The 24,714-nt window shown below is 43.4% G+C and overlaps 1 protein-coding gene across 8 annotated transcripts in view; it reads left to right on the top strand.

Moving 5' to 3' along the window:
- Nucleotides 1-24,714, top strand: part of rbms3 (RNA binding motif, single stranded interacting protein) — a 153,233-nt gene that overhangs the window by 20,725 nt on the left and 107,794 nt on the right. For 5 of the 8 annotated variants that reach the window (XM_084052029.1, XM_084052027.1, XM_084052025.1 and 2 more), the window contains exon 2: nt 21,052-21,239. In XM_084052029.1, coding sequence (XP_083908155.1) covers nt 21,052-21,239 — 188 coding nt within the window. The remainder of the gene's footprint in view (nt 1-21,051; nt 21,240-24,714) is intronic. The other 3 variants (XM_084052030.1, XM_084052028.1, XM_084052024.1) reach the window with 1 other exon arrangement.

Raw genomic sequence — 24,714 nt, 5'->3', positions numbered from 1 at the left:
GTTTTCCTTATTTTGAAAAGTGTAAGCATGTGCAGTGTCTGATTTTGCATTCTCACTAGTCGAAAACGGTTCATACCGGACAGTATATAAAAGGGGATGCGCTGACCAGGTGAGCAGTTGGATGGTGCAAATCACGGTCATCTTTTACACCAAAATTGCAGTATGCCACTGGATTGCCATTGACACACCCTCTGCTGCGCCAATTCAACGCATGGTGAGTCACCAAAAGAGCAAAATAGCCACAGGCAGAGAAGAATCATCACTGTGCCTGAGGAAAATGTCACTTTGCTGGTGCAAAGCCACAACTCCCACCACGCGGCTGTACAAAACTAGAGCCCGAAGCCTTAACTGACATTGGATGAATGTGACCTCGGTCTCAAAGCAATAAAGTGATATTAATCTAGCACTGCATTTGAAATTCATAAGACACTAGTCATCTGGTCCCAAAACAGGAAGGTCAAACTGTACTGTCACTGTACCAATGATACAAACTGAGGCTATATATATGTGTGTGTGTGGATGAGTGGGTGGGCGGGTGGGCGAGCGGGTGTGTGTGTACAAACTGAAGCTATGTATATGTGTTTATATACACACACCCGATACGCCCATATACTGTACGTATAGTCAGGGCCACGTCACTCTGACTCAGACATAACCATAAACAAACTCGATAAGCCCATATATAGGCAGGACCATGGCCACGTCACTATGACTCAGACATAACCATAAACAAATCCGATACGGCCATACAGTATATAGTCATGTCACTATGACTCGGATATAAGCATAAACAAACCTGATATGGAGATCCGGCTGTCTCAAGCCATAGATCCGACCTCAAAGTCCACGGGCCAATCACAGCACTTTTCTGAGCCCAATTATTCAGGAAACCACAGAAATTCCACTGAATGTTCAAAGTTTGGGGTGTAATTGAGGTCAGAAAACCAAAATAAATAAAAATAAATAGAAATTTGATGTCATGAAGCCTTTAAATACAATTTAACTTCAACAATGTTCTCTTCTGTGTGCTCTTCCTGTGCTCATATAACTCAGTAGAAAACGATTTAATGAAGAACATATAGGGAGCACTGGACTGGGTAAAGAAATAGTCTTGGTACTGTTGAAATAACAGATCAGGTGCACTTCAAGGATTATGGGCAAGTAATCGAGTAAGATTAAAAAACAATGACTGTCTAGTTCACTTGTAATGGAAGTCCACAGCATAGTTGGCAGTCGAAAAAAGCATCTGAGGCATTCTGAATATGATTTTCTTTTAATCCTTTCAAGCATGGATTACACCGATGCATGTCTTTATATATATATATATATATATATATATATATATATATATATATATATATATATATACACACACACACACACACACACACATACATATTTTCAGATAACTCACAAATAGATTGAGACCATTAATAGTTTGAGAAATGTTTATTTAAAAATTATATTTAATCTTGGCATTCAGGCTGTGCTATACATTACTCCCTGCTCAGCACATTAGAAGACAACCCTTTAAGAGCAGGGAGATATAACAAACAAATTTGGTCAGCTGCTTGACATGTCACATACAACATCGCCCACATAGTGCTGCTAAACCTCTCGAGTGTATCTGCCTGAACTAGCTCACAAGCTATACGCATGATATACAGTATATGTTACAGTACGATTGGAAAACCCGTCAGACGGGAGCTACTACTAGGTACTAAAGCTAAGCAGCTACTACTCGTGTGAAATAAAAATGAAAAGAGGTTTTAGAATATGCATAACGTGACAATATTATGGATGCCTATCATCTAATTACCCACTCGGTATTCAATGTATTTATTAAACTTATTTTGTAGGTAGATAGGGAGGATGTGGTAGCTACTACAGGTGGAAATGGGCATCCATAAGGAGACACCTTTGTATTAATGAAGAACTGCCCCCTGTTGGTGTTACGTAATGGGACATGTAGATGGTTTGCCTGCCTGGTAGGATATGAATGAAGACTGGAAGTACTGTTTGAAATGGTCTGGGAGATGGATACTCTGATATTTTGTTTTGTAGGTGAAAATACATGTTTGGAGGAAATCTGTATTGAGGATAAATAAAATAAAGAAGTGCCTGCTACGTATGCCATTTTGGTGTTGGAAGCTACTGTACAGCAAGCAGTGCCGAGTGTTTCACTCATAAAAAACATCTCTGCCAAGAAGAAACTGATGTCCTTGTGCAGACTCACCAAGAGTGAATACACTGCACTGTAAATAAGCTGTTGAGGGCAGTTGATGTTCAATTAGCCTGGGAGGAGTTGGCACGTATGGTTAATAATTGTTACTCTGGTCCTATGAGAACTGGCACCCAATTTAGGAAACGGTTCAATGACATCAGAAGGAGAGCCAAAGATAAGTTGGCGGTGAACCGAGCAGGACGTTTTAGCGACAGGAGGGGGGCATCCAGCAGCCAGTCCCTTACTGACGCACACTGTAAAATAGTGCTAATTTAAAGCTACAATCCAAAACAATGTTAGTGAATAGAACGTTATTTCAGAAATGTAAATAACAGCATCACAGAACCAATGCAAAGACATCAGGGCAGTCCTTCATATTGGTACGGTATCAGGATTGGTTATCTCAAAGCAGTTGGGCATAAGTTCATTAGTGCTGGTTTTCTCCCCTGTTTAAGCCCATACATTGAATTTATATCCCCAGATGTATCAGTAGGAGGTTCCATTTGTACACTCTCTGTTATAAATGGATACAGTAACTCTGAGGACTGAGATTTCTTTAGTGATCCATTTAATTATATTTCATTTTGCATGTTTGGCTATCTCTACTTGTTATGAACAGCTTGTACATCAATGTGTTTTCCTTATTTTGAAAAGTGTAAGCATGTGCAGTGTCTGATTTTGCATTCTCACTAGTCGAAAACGGTTCATACCGGACAGTATATAAAAGGGGATGCGCTGACCAGGTGAGCAGTTGGATGGTGCAAATCACGGTCATCTTTTACACCAAAATTGCAGTATGCCACTGGATTGCCATTGACACACCCTCTGCTGCGCCAATTCAACGCATGGTGAGTCACCAAAAGAGCAAAATAGCCACAGGCAGAGAAGAATCATCACTGTGCCTGAGGAAAATGTCACTTTGCTGGTGCAAAGCCACAACTCCCACCACGCGGCTGTACAAAACTAGAGCCCGAAGCCTTAACTGACATTGGATGAATGTGACCTCGGTCTCAAAGCAATAAAGTGATATTAATCTAGCACTGCATTTGAAATTCATAAGACACTAGTCATCTGGTCCCAAAACAGGAAGGTCAAACTGTACTGTCACTGTACCAATGATACAAACTGAGGCTATATATATGTGTGTGTGTGGATGAGTGGGTGGGCGGGTGGGCGAGCGGGTGTGTGTGTACAAACTGAAGCTATGTATATGTGTTTATATACACACACCCGATACGCCCATATACTGTACGTATAGTCAGGGCCACGTCACTCTGACTCAGACATAACCATAAACAAACTCGATAAGCCCATATATAGGCAGGACCATGGCCACGTCACTATGACTCAGACATAACCATAAACAAATCCGATACGGCCATACAGTATATAGTCATGTCACTATGACTCGGATATAAGCATAAACAAACCTGATATGGAGATCCGGCTGTCTCAAGCCATAGATCCGACCTGCCCATATATGGTCACGTGCATACTGTATGGGACTGACCGGCTTCAAACTCTGCGTGCATCGAGTACAACGGGTACTCTGACAAAGCCCCCAACACTATAACTCGAACCTCTAGTGAATATATATATATATATATATATATATATATATTGTGTGTGTGTGTGTGTGTGTGTGTGTGTGTGTGTGTGTGTGTGTGTGTGTGTGAAGCTCTCGCCCTCTCTCACTCACTCAACACACAAATACACACAGGACAACTGTCAGATTAGATGCATTGGATGTTTGATGGAGAGAGCTCTCTGGAACGCACACCTCTGTGACAGAATAGAGTTGATGTTGTTACCAAACCCTGCTATTACCTTCTCAGCAGACGTCTCCCTCTCTCCTCTCGCTATCTCAAAGAAAAATCAATGGCATGGGGACACAGTCAGCCACACAGTAAAATTCTCTGTGTTCTTTCAACTCGGAGAGTGTACAAATGAAACCAAATGGACTCTTAAGGGTCCATTTGGTTCCATGTGGCTGAATACAAGGCATTTACTGAATTTGCGAATGTCTCTGATTTGTGGGTAGAGAGTATAGACTGTAATGATCGCTGTCGAGATCCCAAATTGTAGATTCCAGGTTGCAAGCGAAAGTGAGAGATTTGTTCAAGAAGTATTCTTGTGCAATTGGATGGCTGGTATTGTGTTTATGACACTATACCACACTGCATATGTTTATTTTTGAATGGTTTCAGCTGGCTTTGTGTCATCTCAGAAGAGGTGTTGTTGGGCACTGAACATTTGAAACTCCTATCAATCTCCACATGGAAGTAATTTTATCCTCAAGCTCATTTTCTCTTGGAAAAGGCAGTGTATTTGTCCTCATTGCCTCGGCCACTGAGACAAAGTGTGCGTGCGTGCGTGGCATAATGGATGCTCGGTGGACTCCTACTGTACTTTGACAAGGGTTTACTACACTCGGACACTGCAATGAATACAGACAGCATATACTGTACACACACACACAAACACACACTCTGTTAACGCCCACTGAGATGTCCTCCACTTGAGCTTAGGGCTTACTGCACTGGCAGAGATGCAGCCCCAGAGCTCACAGGTGGTGTGGCTTACAGACTGTAGGAGGTGGTGTCTAGTCTAGTGGATCATAACATCCACAGAGGAGGCTAGGTCAAAACGAAAAGGTCAAACATAACAGAGAGGGGGGAAGAGAGGAGACAAATGGGGGGAGAGAGGAGAGAGAGAGAGAGAGAGAGAGAGAGAGAGAGAGAGAGAGAGAGAGAGAGAGAGAGAGAGAGAGGATTGACACAAATATAACAGACAGACAACCAGAGCCAGGTAGGATGGTCAGGCAGACAGACACAATGAGTGACAAACGCACATAGGGAGGAAATAGAAGGGAAACGAGAGGAGAGAAAGGAAAAACACAGACTCCACAGTCTCTTCCCTGCTTCCAAAGCATTGCCACAAGCTGTTGGTCTCAGTCTGCCAACCAGGCTGATCTTCCCAGCCATGGATAAGCTCTGTGCGTGTGTGTGTGTGTGTGTGTGTGTGTGTGTGTGTGTGTGTGTGTGTGTGTGTGTGTGTGTGTGTGTGTGTGTGTGTGTGTGTGTGTGTGTGTGTGTGTGTGTGTGTGTGTGTGTGTGTGTGTGTGTGTGTGTGTGTGTGTGTGTGTGTGTGTGTGTGTGTGTGTGTGTGTGTGCGCGCGCGCGCGTGCGTGCGCGCGTGCGTGCGCGCGCGCGCGCGCGCACGTGCACGTATACATAATTCATCCATCGTGGCCAAATCAAGATTTGGAGATTATCATGGGGGACTGAAAGGAAAGGGAAGGGTGGAAACTGAAAATAACTGGGAGATGGGATGGAGAGAAAATAATAAGGGTTGTTTTCCCTTTGGTTGCATTGCCACAGTAATAAAATCCACTAACAGGAGGATCATGCACAATTAACCTAAGTATTACCTGTGTCTGTAACTCTCTTTGCACTCTTTCTCTCCTAGCTCCCTCTATCCCTCCCTCTTTTACTTTCAAGGAAGGGGGTTATCCCTCTTGTCCCTAATGTGCCGTGATAATTCATGCTACAATAGGATTTGGGAGACAATATGTATTCTCATGGTTCCACCTCAGGCTGATAACCTGCAAGCTGTCTGGGAGTTTTAGGACCGCAGCAACAGCTCTAGTTCCTATCTTACTTTGGGGACCTCATTTTCACGCTTATCCGGCATCACACGTATACTGCATTTTTAGAGGAGCTTATACTGTGTATCTTAACCGTAGGTTCGGGCTGCTATATATAGTGGGTGTATCGGTTTTGTTTATAGTTATGTCTGAGTCATAGTGACATGCCTATATATATAAGCACATCAGGTTTGTTTATGGTTATGTCTGAATCATAGTGACATGCCTATATAGTATGGGCATTTGGGGTTTGTTTATGGTTATGTCTGAATCATAGTGACTTGCCTATATAGTATGGGCATATGGGGTTTGTTTATGGTTATGTCTGAATCATAGTGACATGGCCGTGGTCCTGCCTATACAGCGTATCAGGTTTGTTTATGGTTTTGTCAGAGTGATGTCAGAGGTCCACCTCCCATTAGCCAATTTTAATATAGGATAATCAATGTTTACTTTTTAGAACAGGGTTTGTACTACCCCTCAAAAGTAGAGTAAACACAGCTCATGGCCACTATGTGTATGGCTTCACAAAACAGAACCACCTCTGGCCATGAAGTAAAAGTGGAACTTTAGATGAGTGTGAAAGTTGGGTCATAGTTGAAAATCTACGTATCTAAGCATTTAAATGATGCCTTTTGTGTCTCGGCTTCATTGAAAATCAGGGCTCTGCCCTCAATGTATTTCCGAGAAAGTAAATAAAGGTTGAATGAATTGCTGTTTACATTTGGCCAAATGGCATAGAACGCCACACTCTGCCATAGGACATGCACACAAACAGCCTCTCTAGAAAATAAGATGAGAATTGAAAGAGGACACTTAGTTAGCCAGTCTAGGGGCCCTTACAGCAAATAAATATCTGCGATGAAAATAAATACTATATTATGCATCCCTGTCTCCGCTCCCACTGTCGGGCGGGGCAGTGAAAATGGAAGATTCCGAAAATTGTGGATGGGGCAATTTGTTCACTGAGATAGACAGGCAGGCTTTTGAAGACGCATTCCTTTCTTGTTGAAGTGCTGTCAGGAAAACTTTGATTCGGTTTGGTTTGAGAGTCAGTTGAAGAACAGACTGGACAAATGCTTTGGTTGAGCCGGTTGTCAGAAAAGTATTATTCTGGCTTTTTTATAGAAGACCAGAATACTGTAAGGGCTTATAGAGGCTATGATTCAAAAGAAAGTGCATCCCGATAGCAGGGGTTTTCCGCAGCTGTGAGAAAAGCTCAGGTATGTTGTCTGCTGAGAGGATTTTGTGGCTTTGGGGTGATGAGCTTTAAAACACTTGACAAGCTTTAGGCTCAAACATAAGGCTGAAGCACTTTTGTTGTTATTGGTGAAGTACAGTATGTCCTGTATAAAGATCGCTGTTTCCATTTGGCAGTGGGGCTTTGGCACTGAACAACGCACTGTGATTTGTGTGGCTTCATTCACAAACTGCACACCTCACACACTGTCAAGCTAAAGATTGGACGGGGGAGGCTGCATGCTGTCATTAGACTTGTCTTGTTTTATTTTGATTTGTTGTGTGATTTCTTTTCAAAGCGTGACAGTCAGCGTGTGATGGATATAGAGACTGAAAAGCATTATTGTCGTGAGCGAGTTTGGCTGGCCTGCTATCAATGTGTTGGCTGCCTGTGTTCTACCTGGAGGGAGCTCCGTACTGTTGCTGGTACACTGTAGCCAATTTAGTTGGAGCACAGCTGCTAAGAGCCTTCCTGAGGGGAGTGTGTGTGTGTGTGTGTGTGTGTGTGTGTGTGTGTGTGTGTGTGTGTGTGTGTGTGTGTGTGTGTGTGTGTGTGTGTGTGTGTGTGTGTGTGTGTGTGTGTGTGTGTGTGTGTGTGTGTGTGTGTGTGCGCGTGCGCGGGACTGTGTGGGTGAGAATTCCAGAATTAAGCCACAGCACCAATTAGAATCTCAGACTGGTTTTAAAGGATAAATTATTAACAACCAAGGTGACCTCACTGGTGGCCTTTGTTCCTCTCCTTTGCAGTTCTCTCTTGTCTTCTCAATCCCCCTCCCCTCCTTTCTTCAAGCGACCTTCCCCTCTCCTTTCCTTTCCTTCCCTTCCCTCTGTCCTCTCCTCTCCTCCATCGTCCCTTTCTGTCCATCGCTGGCCACTCTCTTTCATCTGTCCTTATGCAACCTTTAAAAGACATTGCGGAATGATATTCAGACTCTGCAAGCTGCATTATTTCCTCCTTTTTGGAGTCAGCAAGAATAAAATGATCGTATGATATGGCTCGAGTTTCACCACATTTTGCCATTCAGACAAAGATTCACATTTTCTCCCAAGGCCAAAGCAAGGGTGAGACAAAGATGTAGGAATAAATTCCATCAAGCAAATCAAATTCAACAAATGTGCTTTCTTTTCCACAGTAAGATCCTCAGTGTTTGGCCCGGACGGTTGGCGTCTGGGCACCTAGGCTGGTAATCCAGGCTGACAGCGTGTCGCGGGTTCGACTCCCGATCCCGAGGGCCTTTGCTGCATGTCACTCCCCATGTCTCTCTCCCCATTTCCTGTCAGCGGACATAAAGGCATAAAAGCCAAAAAATAATCTTTAAAAAAAAGAAATAATTCTAAGGGTAAAAATGGGTCTATTCGGGTACATTTTTACTCCCTATTAGAGTTAAAATCGCCTGACATTGCCAGACGATCAGAAAATGTTCGCCTGCAAGAACCAGAACGGCTGCCAACAAACCTATGCCCAGTGCTTTGGAAACCAATCATATCACCATCTCAATATGAAGGACCGCCCTAAAGGCTTTGGATTGGTTCTGCAAGGCTCTAATTGTTTCCACCCAGTGTTAGCAACAAAAGATAGGGAATTGTCATCAGTCTCCAGTTGAGCGAAGTGTTTAAAGATTGACTCGTAAGACTATAGTTAAATTCACTTTGAAGATTTTACTGTATATGCTAATCTCTTTATTCTAATCCATTGCGTTTCTGTTCTGCTCACTCACTGTGGAATGTCCGTTTCTAAATGCATTTCTTCTTTGTAAATACTTGAGCGTATCATGCCTTCAGGATACAATAAGGTTTGAATGTTACTCTACACGGCTGCATTCCTCTCCTTTCTCTTTCTATTCAATAACAAAAGCATGTTAGCTGGTAATGGATAGTTTTAACCTTTTCCAGGTAATTTGATCCGACCGTTAAATCAATCGGAGCGTGCGACGCGTCTGTTATGATCAGGGAATACATCGACTCCTGCATTTCAATGTTGAGCTGTTGTTTATTGGGGGAACCATCTCCCATATGATTTTGATGAATGGCTCAGTGCCGGATTATGAATTATAAATGTGACGCGCTGTGTGTCATCTCTCACAGAGACAAAAGGGAGACAAAAGGGGAGTGAGAGTTGGAAGTGGTTGAGGTGCTTACATGTATTTAGCAATTAAGCCCTATACACAAAAATGTGTATATACAGTACGTCACAATGTGTTTCATCGTGACATGTTGTGAGCTTGTACGTCTGCTATTCTAGAAGATTTTTAGAACTTTTTTTTTTTTTTTAAGAAAATATTTGAAATATTTTGGCCATGCCCCAAATTGGGACACAAGGGTGTCCCAATTTGACAGTGAATGTGACAGAATTTCACATTCACTGTCACATGCTAATTCAAAATGCCAAAATAAGGGAATTCCCCATGAAGCACCACAAAATCCTGAACAAACACAGGATTTTGCTGTGCAGGATTTTTTCATTCTGTACCCTTTTAGAATTCTGTTCACTTACTTGGCACAGCATTTGCAGACAAGATTTGTTTAATTTGATCTTGTTTTGCCAGACAGCTGTATAGTCTAATATAGTGTTGACAATACAAAACTATAGTGTATATAGGATTAAAGTGTTGTTATAGTGATTTGTAATGAATGATTTGACTTGAAATTATTTGGTCAACCTATCCTGGTGTGCTTTCTTTTGGAATTCAATCAGCTGTCTGGCCTTACTGTCGTTTTTATATCTCATGTGGGATATTTCACTTAAATTTTCCATCTCAAAATAAGAGCATAATGACTGAGTGAGATCCACCTTTGTTCTGATGCCCTTTTATGGATTTTCCCCCTAGATCCCCTCAGGTTATCATCTGATCTAAATCGGCAGGCTTGGATTTCACTCAATATCTTCTTACACTCTGATCTCTCTCTCTCTCTCTCTCTCTCTCTCTCTCTCTCTCTCTCTCTCTCTCTCTCTCTCTCTCTCTCTCTCTCTCTCTCCCCCCAAGTATATTTTCTGTCCTCGGTCTTGGCATTGGAATTTAATTAGAGCAGGGAGAGAGAGAGAGAGGGCGTGCAGAGTGAAGGAGAAACGGACTGAGGGAGAGAAGCAGTCATAATGAATGGTCAGTGAACCTGATGGAAGGCTCATCAGTGAGTGTCTTCACCGTAGAACATATATTAAGTACAAGTGCTGTAGAAGGCACAGTGCAGACCCCTGCTAATGGTCCAGGTATGCCTGATTTATACTCTGCCGAACTGCCGCACGACGGTGTTCTGCCCGGAATACAAGCGCAAGTGTTGCATCGCAATGCATCGGGAGTTGTAGATTGTCTATTTACAAGTTACTGTACAGTAGCATATTGAGAAAAGGCCAGAGCTTATTTGTTATAAAACTTGATGGCATGCTAGTGCTACTCGTTGTGTCAAATAAAATAGAATAGAATTGCCATGGTGAATTTTGCCAGCATATTTCTAGTGGATTAATAATAACCATAAGGTAACATTTCATTGTGAGCTACATATATGGATGGACACATAAAACCACTTGCAAAACTCATTTTTTGGTGTGCAAAACAGGTGTGGGTAGGCTATACAGTAGGTGTGTGTAGCAGCTATTTCTGCTATTTTTACATGTATAAAATGATTAAATATGTCAATAATTTCTTTGTATGTTTAAGTTATTTGTCATATTTGCCCTGTGCAATTTCTGATTACGAAGCCAAGGCAAACAGAAATAAAAACATGTATTCATATGTTCCAATGTTCAACAATGCCAAACACACAATTACATTGTTAATCGCAATTCTTTGTGTGACAATTAATCGTCAACTTAAATTTGTAATCGTTACAGCCCTACACATCCATGGAACTTTAAGTGAGAGGCAACAGAAATGACAAGTCATTTGTGTTTTGGAGTGATGGCTGGTGGGAGTGGTTCTTGCTATTTATAGAATTTCCATCAGTCTGAGTAGATGGTAATATATGGGTGCAGTGATAACATTTATACCAACATTGATGACATTGCTAACGTGTGGGTAGATGTCTTATAACTAATGTGAGTCAGCACAGACAGTTTACTGCTGTCAGAGATCCAGTGTCAGTGCATGCCAGTCTACCTCCAGAACGGGGTCTTGTGGCAGATTGAATCACATGCCGATCACAAAGCATGCGGTGTGCTTTTACGCCGTGAAGGTAATCAGATGCCAATTACATTCTCATGCCAGGTATTATTAATACAGCCTTTGTTTGTGGAGATCATCTTTCACTAGTGATGTCTACTAGTAATATTATGAGCTACAATACCATGATTTATATTGCTTTATATTCCATCATTAAATACGTCACCACACATTATCTTGCCATGGCCATAGACACATTTTAATTGATTACCTAATGAGGGTAGAGGAAAAACACCAAACTCCATATCTCTCCAGTACCTCATTGTTGCTGCAGAGAAACATTATTCTGTCTGCACATTTGTTCTACACTCTGCATTGTTGGGTCTGAGGCTATAAGCATTCTCTTATGCCATTTTATTCTGATGGTAATTTGACTGCCTGAAAGGATTGGTGCGTGCGTGCGTGTGTGTGCGTGTGTGTGTGCGTGTGTGTGCGTGTGTGTGTGCGTGTGTGTGTGTGCGTGTGTGCGTGTGTGTGTGTGCGTGTGGAGGGGGAAAGTGGGGGGGTTGATTCTGTGTCATTCAACAAAATACGCTAAAAAGTCATTTCTGGGATTAATAAAAAAGCGCTCCACGGCGGATTTCCAGGGCCCGGGCTATATCGTGTCGGCGGTCGCCCGTCGGGCCCCTGTTCATATGATAATGAGGCAGGCCATGATTGTTTCCTCATATTTTTAATCTCCTGGGAGGTAGAAGTGGAGGAGGGGGGGGGGGGGGGTGAGGAGGGGGTGGTTTAGGAGAACAGAAATGTGAAGAGACAAGCTTTTAGCGGATAGGGTGGATGAAGGGAGGTGCAGCAGAGAGAAAGAAAAGAAGAGAGGGGGAAGGAGAATTGAGAATAAGGAGTGGAAAAGTTTTGAGGGGATGTGAAGATTAATTGCAGAAGAGGATGGGAAATTAACATGAGAGCGGGAAAAAAAAGGGGAGAGAGGGGAACCGAGGGACGAGCTGATGAGAGGCAGCTATGAGTTTCCATGTATGAAGCTATATCCAGAGTTCATCATTAACTATGAAGAATGGGAATTACACTGTCAAATACGTAGTGTTAATTCAACTCTGAGAGAGTACGAATGGAGCCCAATGGACGACCCTCACGGGTCCATTTGGTTCCATTTGTACACTCTCTGAGTTAATGAAATAAATGAGCCATGCTTATGCACTCTGTAGACTGTGTGAATGCATAATACCACACATGAACCCTGTCTGTTGCTCATCCTGCGCACCGCAGTGCTTCCAACACTGGCCGAGAGGCAGGCAAGGAGATGGGGCAAGAGAGGGGGGTGGGTAGAGAGAGAGAGAGAGAGAGAGAGAGAAAGAGAGAGAGACTTTATTGAATATACTAATGTGTCATTAGCATAAATATCCATAATAAAAGAGCTTTGCGCAAAGCTTCTCTTCAATATTCATGTTTTTTTTCTTCTCCCCCCTCTTTTCTTGCTTGCATGCTAGAGGTCATGCAATTAAAAAGAAAGAATGCTGAATTTCTTTTTTTTTTTCTGCCCCCTAACAGAGAGATAGAACTAAAAACCATTGTGGGTGTATGACAAGACGGTCGTAGAAAGATTTTCTTGGACATTACTCAGAAAATAGCAAGTAGGACGTTTTATTTAATTTTATAAGAACAATAGTTCTAGTGGCGTTATACAGTAGTTGTAGACAGAAAAGAGTAGAGATACAGGTATGCCTGTATTAACAGCCAAACCAAGTAAAATTATACCTTTTTTTACCACATGTTTTTATTTCTAAAGTACCAGGAATGTTAGGTAGAAGTTATGTGCTGTAAAATCCTCAGTGTTGATTTAACTTTTGAAAGTGTAAAAATAGACCCAAATGGACCTGACATGTGGGAACATACACTATATGGTACTACTTCTCCATATAGGAGGCTAATGTGCCAAATGACTATCTATTGCCTTTGCCCGCAGTATTTGTATGGCACGGCTGTGTGGGTGGTGAGGAAATGAGTGTGTATGTGTGTACGTATGTCCGAGGCTTATCTTGCAAACCTCTGGACCGATCAGCACCACTGTTCTTGTGGACACTGCCAGTAGGCCAAGGTAGTAAGTATCCATGCATTTCTTTTCACCTAGTACATTCGTTATTTTATATATTTAACTTAAATCTTATAATAGAAGTCAATGGAGATTAATTGGATCGGGCTGAAACCTTGCCCAAATTTGAAGTCATACCGTATACGCCACAGATGACTGACGTAACAGACTGGCCACATGAAGTCTGAGATCCACATCCCCATGTTGTTTATCCAGCAATGTTATGGATTCCATGTGGGAACGGGACTTAAGAAACAAACAAAGTCACATAAAAGGTACAAACACTTGTTGATGGATTCTTTCTGTCACACACATGTGCATGCACACACACAGGCACACCACCCCTCCCCCCCCACCCACACACGCGCACGCACGCATGCACGCACGCACACACGCACGCACACACCCCACTACTTTACATATTTGCACAGCCCACCCACCCTTCTCTGTCTGCCCCCTGAAAAACACAGCATTAAACACAGCAACAGAATGCAGTGAGAGTTCAGAGACGGAGACATACTCCACTCCATCATGTCCTTATCTCCCGCCTGGACAGTCTGCGCCGAGACCGCTGTGGACATCCTGCTGGGATGTTTTGCAACTTGTTTATGACAGCCAACGGATTGTTGATGTTGCTGGATATGAGAGAGAGAGAGAGAGAGAGAGAGAGAGAGAGAGAGAGAGAGAGAGAGAGAGAGAGAGAGAGAGAGAGAGAGAGAGAGAGAGAGAGAGAGAGAGAGAGAGAGAGAGAGAGAGAGAGAGAGAGAGAGAGAGAGAGAGAGAGAGAGAGAGAGAGAGAGAGAGAGAGAGAGAGAGAGAGAGAGAGAGAGAGAGAGAGAGAGAGGCGCTTCTGGAGCACTGAGTTCCAGTTGTGACCTAGATGACCTGTGTTTCTGGAAAGAGAGAGGGGGGGGGGGGGTGGGGGGGCGATTGAGATAGAGGGAGTAAATGAAAATCAAATGTTGGGGGAGTGAGAGAGAAACACTGTTTATTAATTATAGCAGTTATTCTCTACACTTAATTTGAACCCTTTGCATATCAAACCCCTAGTTTGATATGCATTGGGCCACGGACCACCATTTTGATTCTTTATTTTACTTGTATTTTTATTACATTTTTTACAAATGGTTCCATTTGTACACTCTCTGAGTTACAGAACCATTAGGGTCCTTTTCCTTCCAAACGGCTGTATCAATTATTTAGCCCAATGTTGTCTATACGAGAGTAGAAATGAAGGTAATGGAGAGTAAGACACATGAACAGACGGAACCAGAAGAAAATAAATAAAAGAATGAGAGTTGAAAACTACAGTACTGTAGGTGTTATATTAATGCATAAGACAAGATAGCCAATAGTATTTCATGTGGTAGGTCTTCATTAGAGTCTGCTATAACACTGATGCCATTTTGTAAATGCTGCTCGTATTTGTTTCTTTGCGACAAAACCTTTCCAGTGTGTCCTTGACTTTACTCTCCACAGCTTTGTTTGCTTTAGAAGGAGCAAACTGAATGTGCAAATCATATTTATTCCTGGAATGGTGCTGGTCCGTGGAACAGGCATGTCAAATGTATTCTGTAAGCCTCTGGCGTGATTTCCCACGCAAATCGTTTGGTTACAGTGTCTCCCTATAGCTTACACATTCCTTGGGGTGGCTATTAGGAAGCTGTAAGCATCTTTTATTGTATATCATTAGCCCTGTCTCCTAGAAGGCTATTTATAAAACAGTGTCTTCATTGAGGACTTTGCTGGGGCTGGTGCCAACTTAAAACATCACGTCTGCGTGGATGAATACAAATGTGAGACATTACATCCCATTAAACGGAACTGAGCCGCATACAATGCATGACTGTCAGTCAGTCTGTCAGTTTTTTTTCTTAATCCCAGAGCTTGTCGATACAAAGGTGTTCATCCAACAGTAGTAGGGGGGGGGGGGTACTGAGACCTACTGTACTGTATATTTCCGTTTCGATACAGTCACAAGCTCTTCTTCAATCAAACCGCTCTGTTACTGTGGAGAGAGAGAGAGAGAGAGAGAGAGAGAGAAAGAGAGAGAGGATCTCAGAGCTGGACCCAAAAATAGCCTGCATTCTTTCCTCTCCGTTTCAGGAAGCGTTGAAGTAGGCCGGAACAACCCTCTCTCTCACCCCCCATGTACACAACAACACTGACTCCTTCCTGTTCCTCTCTTGCCCATTGACTTTGTTTCACCCAGACCCCGTCCTCTCTGTGTGCCCCCTACCCCCCATTCTGCCCCTCATGTCCTTCCTTGTTGATGTCTATTTGTCTGTCTCTTCCTTTCTCTTCACTGTCTTCAGTCCATGTTCCCCTTTTACCCTGTTTCCCTTCCATCATCCCTCCTCCTCTTCTGTCACGTCATCCTCTCTCTCTATCTCAGGCCTCCCATCGTCTCTCTCTCTCTTCCCTCTCTCTCTCTCTCTCTCTCTCTCTCTCTCTCTCTCTCTCTCTCTCTCTCTCTCTCTCTCTCTCTCTCCCCCCCCATTTCCTCCAGATCTCAGTTCACCAGTCCCTCTGACTGATGAAGCCTGATATACTTTGTCGTAGGACAGTGTCACATGCCGAAAATAGTCGCATGGCAGCGTGTTGTGAGTTTGTAGATCGGCTATTTTTGGATTAGGCATAACCCTTCTCCATCCCCCCCCCCACTCGTATCCTCAGCCCGATGCAGCCAATCCTGCTGTGACCAATGTCTGTCTGTCTGATTGATTGATTTAATACTTTATTAATCAGAAATGGATGAATGTGTGTGTGCGTGTGCGTGCGTGCGTGCGCGAGCGCGTTTAACTCTGGGGGAGTAAAAATATGTGATCCCAATGTCCCTTTGATCCATTTGAAAATATCACCACCTGCGAGTCTAGGTGTGTGTATGTGCGTGCAGCAAAATTACTGAGTGTTCACAGAGTCTACACGCACGCCCCTATATGCTTGTGTGACAGCATGTATAGTAATGGAACAATACGAGGCACGGAGGGGCACTTTCTAGGAAATGAGCTCGGCTAAATATATGGACCAGTGCTATGTCGAACACATGAATAGACTCATTGTAGTGAGTTAATCTCTTCCTCTCTGTTTCTCTGCCATTCTCTCTCTCTCTCTGTCTCTATTCTGTCTCCATCTCGTGTTCTTCCTGTCACTCTGTATGCATTGCTCTTTATCTCTCCTGTTCTGAACAAGCATGTACACAATACATTGGTCGGTGGTACCAGTGGTTCTCAAACATGTTCCTGTCAAGGACCCCAAATTGGTATGTGTTTGGCTGATCCCCATCTCAAAAGATTTTATGCCAGAGATCCCCATAAGAGAAGATTTGTGTAGTTATTGGTGTCGTGCACAGTGTCTGGTTAGCTCAGTCAGTAGAGAATTTGCCTTTGGACTGCAAGATCCTAAGTTTGATCCCTGGCACCACCAACTCAACGTATGAGTAGCACAGCTTGGGTAACTAAGTTGTGTGTGGTAAGTGCTTGAAGCTGATGGTAGGTGTTGCGCTCAGCAGCAATCCATCTCCCAGGGGTCTAGACTGAGCATTGTAAGGGGAATTGTTTCCCTCGTTCTTGGTGGATACCCTCAATAATCCACTCCAACCTACTTAACTGAGTAGTTGTTTCCAAAAACACTTATTTTAAATATTTTTCAAAATGTTTCGAAAACACAGCTTGTGAATGTGAGCTTACATTGGCTATTTTCGAATAGCCAAAACAGAACATAGGGTTAACGTGGTTGAACTGATTTTCATTTGTCTAGGGACCCCCCCTCCACTCAAGGACCCCTGTTGGTCCCTGGACCCCACTTTGAGAACTATTGCATTAGACACATCCCCATACATACTGTACACCCGTAATCTCAGCATACAGGGTGAACTGCGGTTGCTAATAATAGGGAAATGGCACAAATAGGGGAAAGCTGACCATGGGCATGGCAGATGGCTCTCTCTGGAAGAATGGAAAAGAGAGAAGGAGTTAGGGGAGGAATATTCATTCATTTGCAGGGTTTTCCAAGAGGCACTAATTGTTTGGCAAGTGGAGAAGTCGTTATGGAAATGTGTGTGTGTGTGTGTGTGTGTGTGTGTGTGTGTGTGTGTGTGTGTGTGTGTGTGTGTGTGTGTGTGTGTGTGTGTTTGCGCGTGTGTGAAAAGGATTATTTGAGAATTACATCTATTCTCTAATAATGAATCTAAATACCACATAGGGATCGAATGACGAGAGCTTCATCCTGTTTTCTCCGTTCGCACAATCTTGTCCTGGGATGACATGAAACAAGATGATATGAGAGAGAAACAAAACGATAACACACACGCCAACAGGGTTCAGCACAACACAGACGTTCTCCGTTCAGCGTGTCACCCTTGTCTCCAATGAGAATGCTAGAAACCCTGGTGACTGTTTGCTTGCTACGACTGTTTGTGTCACTGTTTCTGAGGCTTTCCCCGCTGCGAGAGCTGCTTTGTGTGCAATGTGTGTCAACAGTGCCAGCTGAGAGACAGCCTTCAGTTCCTGTTCTCTGACTACACAGTAAACCGAGAGAGAGAGAGAGAGAGAGAGAGAGAGAGAGAGAGAGAGAGAGAGAGAGAGAGAGAGAGAGAGAGAGAGAGAGAGAGAGAGAGAGAGAGAGAGAGAGAGAGAGAGAGAGAGAGAGAGAGAGAGAGAGAGAGAGAGAGAGAGAGAGAGAGAGAGGCAGAGAGAGAGAGGCAGAGAGAGAGAGAGAGGCAGAGAATAAGCACGAGAGAGAGAGAGAGAGAGATTTAAACAATGAGCTGTGTAGTGAGTGGAACAGAAGCATAAAGAATGAGACATACATTGAGAAAGATTGAGTCATAATGAAAAAAATAAATAAGGGAGTGAGCGATAGAAAACAGAGAGAGAGGGAGGGATGGAGGAGGGGGGTGGCGGGTGGCTGCCATGGAGCGAGATTTTGACGTTTCAAAGGCTTTCCCTATCACAGTCTCTGACACATTACACACACAGTGTGCTATCGCCCGACCCTGACAGCTGCACAAATTGGCTAAAAGAGGTTCCCTGGGCAAGGCCTTTGATCATGTGTGTGTGTGTCTGTGTGTGTCTGTGCGCGTGTGCGCGCAAGTCGGTGTGTTTATTTGCATGTCTGTTTTATTTTCATTCGTACGAGTGTACGTGTGTGCATGCGCCTTGGCACTGGGCTGGTTCCCCTCTGCTCTAAGTGAAATGAATAGAACATTATAGGAAAGGTACATATGTTTGCGAATAGCTACTGCAGGTGTGTGATATGTTTATTGTGTATATCTACCATGTCTACCATGTGCACAACTGCTTTATTATGTGGTTTGTGGTTTGATTTGACCTGGCAAATAGATTATATATATATATATATATATGTATATATGTATATATATATATATACATATATATATATATATATATATATACACACACATATTCTTTTCCACTTGCATTTGCCCCCCTAATACTGTATGCACAAACCAGACAAAAACATTTACAAGCCCAGCATGCGAGTAAAGATTTTCTTTTTTACAATATGGAGTACACTCCGCCTGTCTGGTGAAACGACAGATAAGCTGACAGACGATGTGGATATAACTCCTGTAGCAAGTTTTGTTCCCATATGATTCGATATGTTTGGATGAACTTGTGCAGCCCCGGTCCACAGTTTCCGGCTCTGCACTCAGCAGTCAATCAAGCGGAGCAGACACCAGGGCTGGTGCTACTTGCACGGCCATGGTCCAGTACAGCGCATAGCCCTGACTCTTTGTTCCAGTCAGTCCGGATGAACTAGTAACAGACAGTGGTGGAAAAAGTACACAATTGTTTTACTTAAGTAAAAGTCTCAATACTGCAATGTAGAAGTACTCGTTTACAAGTAAAAGTCCGGAATTCAAAATTGACTTGAGTAAAAGTACAGAAGTATTGGTATCAAAATGTACTTAATGTACCAAAAGTAAATGTACTAAAATGTTTGAAAATAGCAGATCTACAAGTGACGTGTTGTGGGCTTGTAGATCGTCTATTTTCAAATAGCCTAGATATAAAATAGGACTAAAGTGGTTAATCTATGTTTTTTATGTAATAATGTATATCTGCAAAGTAGTAGCTAAAGTTTTCAAATAATTTGAATGGAATAAAAGTATAATAATTGCCTTTGAGATGTAGTGGAGTAGAAGTAAAAGTATAGACAATTGGAAATACTCGGAAATTGGAAAGTACCTCAAAATTGTACTTAAATACAGTACTTGAGTAAATTTACTTTACACCAGTAAACATGCACAACCAGGCCTAACAGTATGGGGATAAAATGGAAACCTGAACATCACTGACTGATGATGAAGTTCCTCTTCCTCTTCTAAATCCATTTAGCCGGTCCCAGGGTCACGTACAGTGCCTGGTCATATTCCGTCACAGCCAATCAGATTAGCTGCTGCTATTCATGCTATAATCCCCCCCCCCCCCCCTGTTTGTTCTGCACTGTGTCAAGTGCCTGTGTACGCTAATTGGCTGTTACCCGACGGTTAGCTCACGACTGAACGATGTGTCAATGAAATTGTGCCACAAGCACTGTCTCTCTCAGCGCTATGTTTGTGTTCATGTATTCTGTTAGAGTTAGCATCCCTCTGGGCTATTTGTGCGTTTGTCTTGTTAGTGCAGTATTATTGTACTATCGATGTGTCTGTATTTTGCATTATGTGTGTGTGTGTGTGCGTGCGCGTGCGTGTGTGTGCGTGTGTGTGTGTGCGTGTGTGTGCGTGCGTGCGTGAGGTGGTTTGGGGAAGTACAGGTAATAGATTAATATCGGGGCTGGCTCACACTCAGTGCTGCCGGGTGATGACAACCTGTCATTATCACAAACACTGCCTCACACAAGTACACACACACACACACACACACACTCACACTCACACTCACACACTCACACGTACATGTACATGTACGCACTGGTAAATGCATGTTTGTGCTGACATACTGTACTGTGTCAGCACGAATCTTCTTTCTCTCTCTTAATTCAAATATGCTTTATTGGCAGGACAAGCATTCTCATATTGCCAAAGCATTAATGACACACAGTATGATACAAAAATCTCTCTCTCTCTCTCTCTCTCTCTCTCTCTCTCTCTCTCTCTCTCACACACACCTTGTTTCCTGGTCGCTTTCTCGTACATCAAATCCGTGGCACAGAACCTCACTTACTATCATCTTAAACCAGTTCCATCTGGGTCTCAGTTGTGGAGCCAATGCTTTCAGCAGAATGATTAGTCTGACCACTGGAAGAGCATCAAAACACTGACACACAAAGACCACTCAACACACGTTTGAATGTTTTCAATGCCAGTCCAATGTCAGCCCATCATTTCTGCTTCTCCCCGTACAATTTTAAATGCTGTCGTTAAAATGAAAACTATGTTAATGGTGAGTTCAACTTGTTCAGAATGTACATAATACACACATTACTTGTAAAATGTAACTCTGAGAGCCGCAAATGTACATTGTACACTCTCTGAGTATTAACAGTATTTTTAGTGTTTGGTAGAGGTTTGGGTTGTGTAGTGACCTTGCCATGATGTAGCTCCAAAGGTGGAAAGAAATTAAAAAAGAATTGCTCCATTGATTAGAAATATGTTTTAATGATCATGCCCCTTTATGTAAAATATATTTTCAGTAGTCAACATGAACTCTCTCTCTCTCTCTCTCTCTCTCCCCCCACCCCCTCTATCGCTTTCCCTGCTCATCCTCAGCAGTCTTATGCCCCCCCTCCCCAGCCCATGGCTCCTCCCAGCCCCGGTACCACCGGAGGGGGAGGTGGAGGAGGTGGACATCATGGACATGGAGGAGGTCTGATGGAGCAGCTCAGTAAGACCAACCTGTACATCAGAGGCCTGCCGCCTGCCACCACCGACCAGGACCTCATCAAGCTCTGCCAACCGTGAGTTCTCTTCTCTTCTCTTCTCTTCTCTTCTCTTCTCTTCTCTTCTCTTCTCTTCTCTTCTCTTCTCTTCTCTTCTCTTCTCTTCTCTTCTCTTCTCTTCTCTTCTAGGTCTTTACAGCGTGGCTCTGCAGTAGTCTAGCCATCTATAAGAGGTTGTGTGTGTGTGTGTGTGTGTGTGTGTGCACGCTTGTGCGCACGTGTCTGGGTGTCCAGAGCTAAACTCGCAAACCCCTGGACCAATCAGCACCAAACGTCTTGTGCACACTGCCAGTAGGCCACAATTGTACCTCCAATCATTACGTTTTCTTCCTTTTTAAATATTTAACTTCAATTTTATAATGGCTGTCAGTGGGGGTCTGATTGGGATGAAATCTTGGCCAAATTTGTATCACTTACTTCGTAGATGAGATGACAACTGTGTCCAGGGGTGCAATGCTCACTGGACGGCCTTGGACGCCGTGCCGGAACCTATTTGGCCAGGAGCACGCGCAGGCACACGCATACATTTAAAACTACTTTAAATTCACACCTCAACAAAGTTTTCAAAGGCTCCCGACTCACACCTAACAAATTAACATAGGAATAAGCCTAGATGCATATCAATTGTCCATTGTGTGACTTGCAGTGTAGGTGTTAAGCGACGTGCGCGTCACGTCATTGAAATAGAGTGCAAGAACATACCAAATGAGCATTGCATGCCTGACTGTGTCTGCACAGTTCAGCAGGATTCAAAACAGTTAATTTGGGCTCTGGTTATTTCAGGAGGGTGAACAAAAAGGGCTGCGAAAGGGATCAGTTTTATTTCCTGTAATGGGACGTGTGTGTGTGTGTGTGTGTGTGTGTGTGTGTGTGTGTGTGTGTGTGTGTGTGTGTGTGTGTGTGTGTGTGTGTGTGTGTGTGTGTGTGTGTGTGTGTGTGTGTGTGTGTGTGTGTGTGTGTGTGTGTGTGTGTGTACGTACATGCACTAACTGCATGTACTCACAAAGTATGAGTATCACAAATTTAGTTCTTGACCTCGCTGTACCTCCTCTGCTTCCTCAAAGGAAAATCTACACCCCACCCATCCGCTCTAGTTCCCCTACAGACAAACATACACACGCAACCACCCATGGACCCGCACGCACACACACACACACACACACACACACACACACACACACACACACACACACACACACACACACACACACACACACACACACACACACACACAGGCACGCACAGGCACGCACATACAAACAAAAAATGATCTTACTATCATCATACTGGAAATTCTGTACAGTATATCCATCATCAGTACTGGTGTTTATATTTTAGAAATACAGAGCAGCTTGATAAAGCAGTCAAGCTGACCAGTTTGTGATTGTGGGACTGAAAAAAAGCTAAATAACAGGTAAACTGAAAAAGTTGAATAATATGATTTCAATAAAAATTCAATTGTAAAGCCAAACGTTATTGCCCTTGGAAAGGTTGTCAATTTTGGAGTACACACACACACACGCACGCACGCACGCACGCACGCACGCACGCACGCACGCACGCACGCACGCACGCACGCACGCATGCACACGCACACACGTACACAACAGTGTACAGCTGCAGTTGTAGACGGGTGTATTTCAGGTTAGCCCTGGGGCTGTTCTGGACGATTGCAGTGAAAAATGGGGCCCAATAAAAGTTTCATTAGAGGCCCAGTCAGTGTGCCAAATGGCCAGTAACATTTAGGAAAGGTCAGCGAGGGGGGAGGGCTGTTTCGCCTTGGGTTGTGCTCCCTTCGTTGCATGGGAAAAAATACTGAGTGAAAGATCCTGTCAATGACATACAATATACAATGACAGACGCACACCCGCACACAAGCATGCCCTGAGACTAAAAAACACACAAAAACAAACATTATCTCATGTACGCACATAGGCTACAGCTTTTCCCATGTGCGCGCGCACACACACACACACACACACACACACACACACACACACACACACACACACACACACACACACACACACACACACACACACACACACACACATTATTCTCAATGTCATCCTCATCCTTATTGTCACCGAGCATAGCTCGTTTGAGTGCCAAGACCCGCCTTTCCTCCCTCTATCCCTCCCTCTATCTACCGTCTTCCCCCCCCTTTCTCCCTCCATCTCTGTAGCCGTGCCAGGTCTTGGAGTGTCAGTGAAAAGTGCTGCTGTCAGCTGACATTTCCAATCACTCCCTCAGCTGCCCAAACTATGGACACACTTTTAATGTCTGGGGACAGAGCGAAACGCCAACAGAATCTAAAGCAGAACGCACAAGGACAATTTCTCTCCATCTTGCTTTCACTTGTCTTGTTCGGTAACAATTTAGTCATCGCCTCAATCTCCTATGCTTTTCTTTCCTCTTTCTCTCACATTTGCTGCCTTGTTCTCTTGCACCTTTCTTTCTCTTTCCTTTTATGCATGTTATCACAAACAGGTGTGCTTGAGCCTTCCTCTACCCATTAATCCAATGTAGTTCAGCTCGTATTGCGTCTAGGGTTTGGTAACAGATCGTGATATGATAACCAGCAGGCTAAGCTAAAGCTAATGTTGGACAAGGAGATGAAGCCTCACCTTCCACATAGTGTCTGGCCAGCTCTGCCGTCTCCCTGCAGTGTCGTCGTTGTTATCGTCACTCATTGCTCAGTTCAGATTAGTTTAGTTTAGTTGGGTGTATTATACTTAATGCTTAAACAAATGGTGCTAACACAAATGAAAACAAGTGTGGAGCACTGCGTTACAGGTATCCAAATGGCCTCTCAATATCAATAATGGTGCTTGCATTGAAGTAATACATGAAGTTGTTCCCAGAAGAACGCTGGTCAGTCTACTTAAACGCCACCTCCTAATGACAGCAAGTCCAACAAGTACACACACCAAACTCCGGTGTACCCAAAGGCATACAGGAAATACAGGGTTAAGCGCAATTCATATTCCTTCCCACGTCCAAACTAGGGATCCAAAAACTACAAATTGACGTTATTCCGAACTTCGGATGGGCGGTCTCAGAACTTTTACTCGGAACCTGTGTACCTCCAGATGTACTGACTCGGAAAGCCTGTCCGAACTGGACAGATTTTCCGACATCGGAAGGAGCATGTATTGGCCTTTAACCATTACCTTCGGTTTCCAACACCACATGACCAATGAAACCTGACCTTTAACCTTTATTGTCTGTTTTTATATATGTTTGGTTCTTGCAGCTTTTTTTGTCTGTCTACTTATCTAACTTTCCTTTCATGATGTCAGTACAGTATAGGTTATAGTCTAAACAGCCACTCAACTCTGAGGATGAAAATTAAACACAAGGGTCTCTTTTTGTTCATTTCAAGCGCAAGTTTAAATCTGCCTCTAATAGACCGTGGGCAGAGCCCTCAAATTGTGAATTTCATTGATCCCCACTCGGAACTGCATTCCCTTTTCACAGTAGACATATAAAT

This window comes from Gymnoscopelus microlampas, assembly GCF_963454915.1.
Source record: "Gymnoscopelus microlampas genome assembly, chromosome: 3".
NCBI lineage: Eukaryota > Metazoa > Chordata > Actinopteri > Myctophiformes > Myctophidae > Gymnoscopelus > Gymnoscopelus microlampas.
Note: the sequence above shows the minus strand (reverse complement) of the source record. Positions and strands in the feature narration are given on the sequence as shown.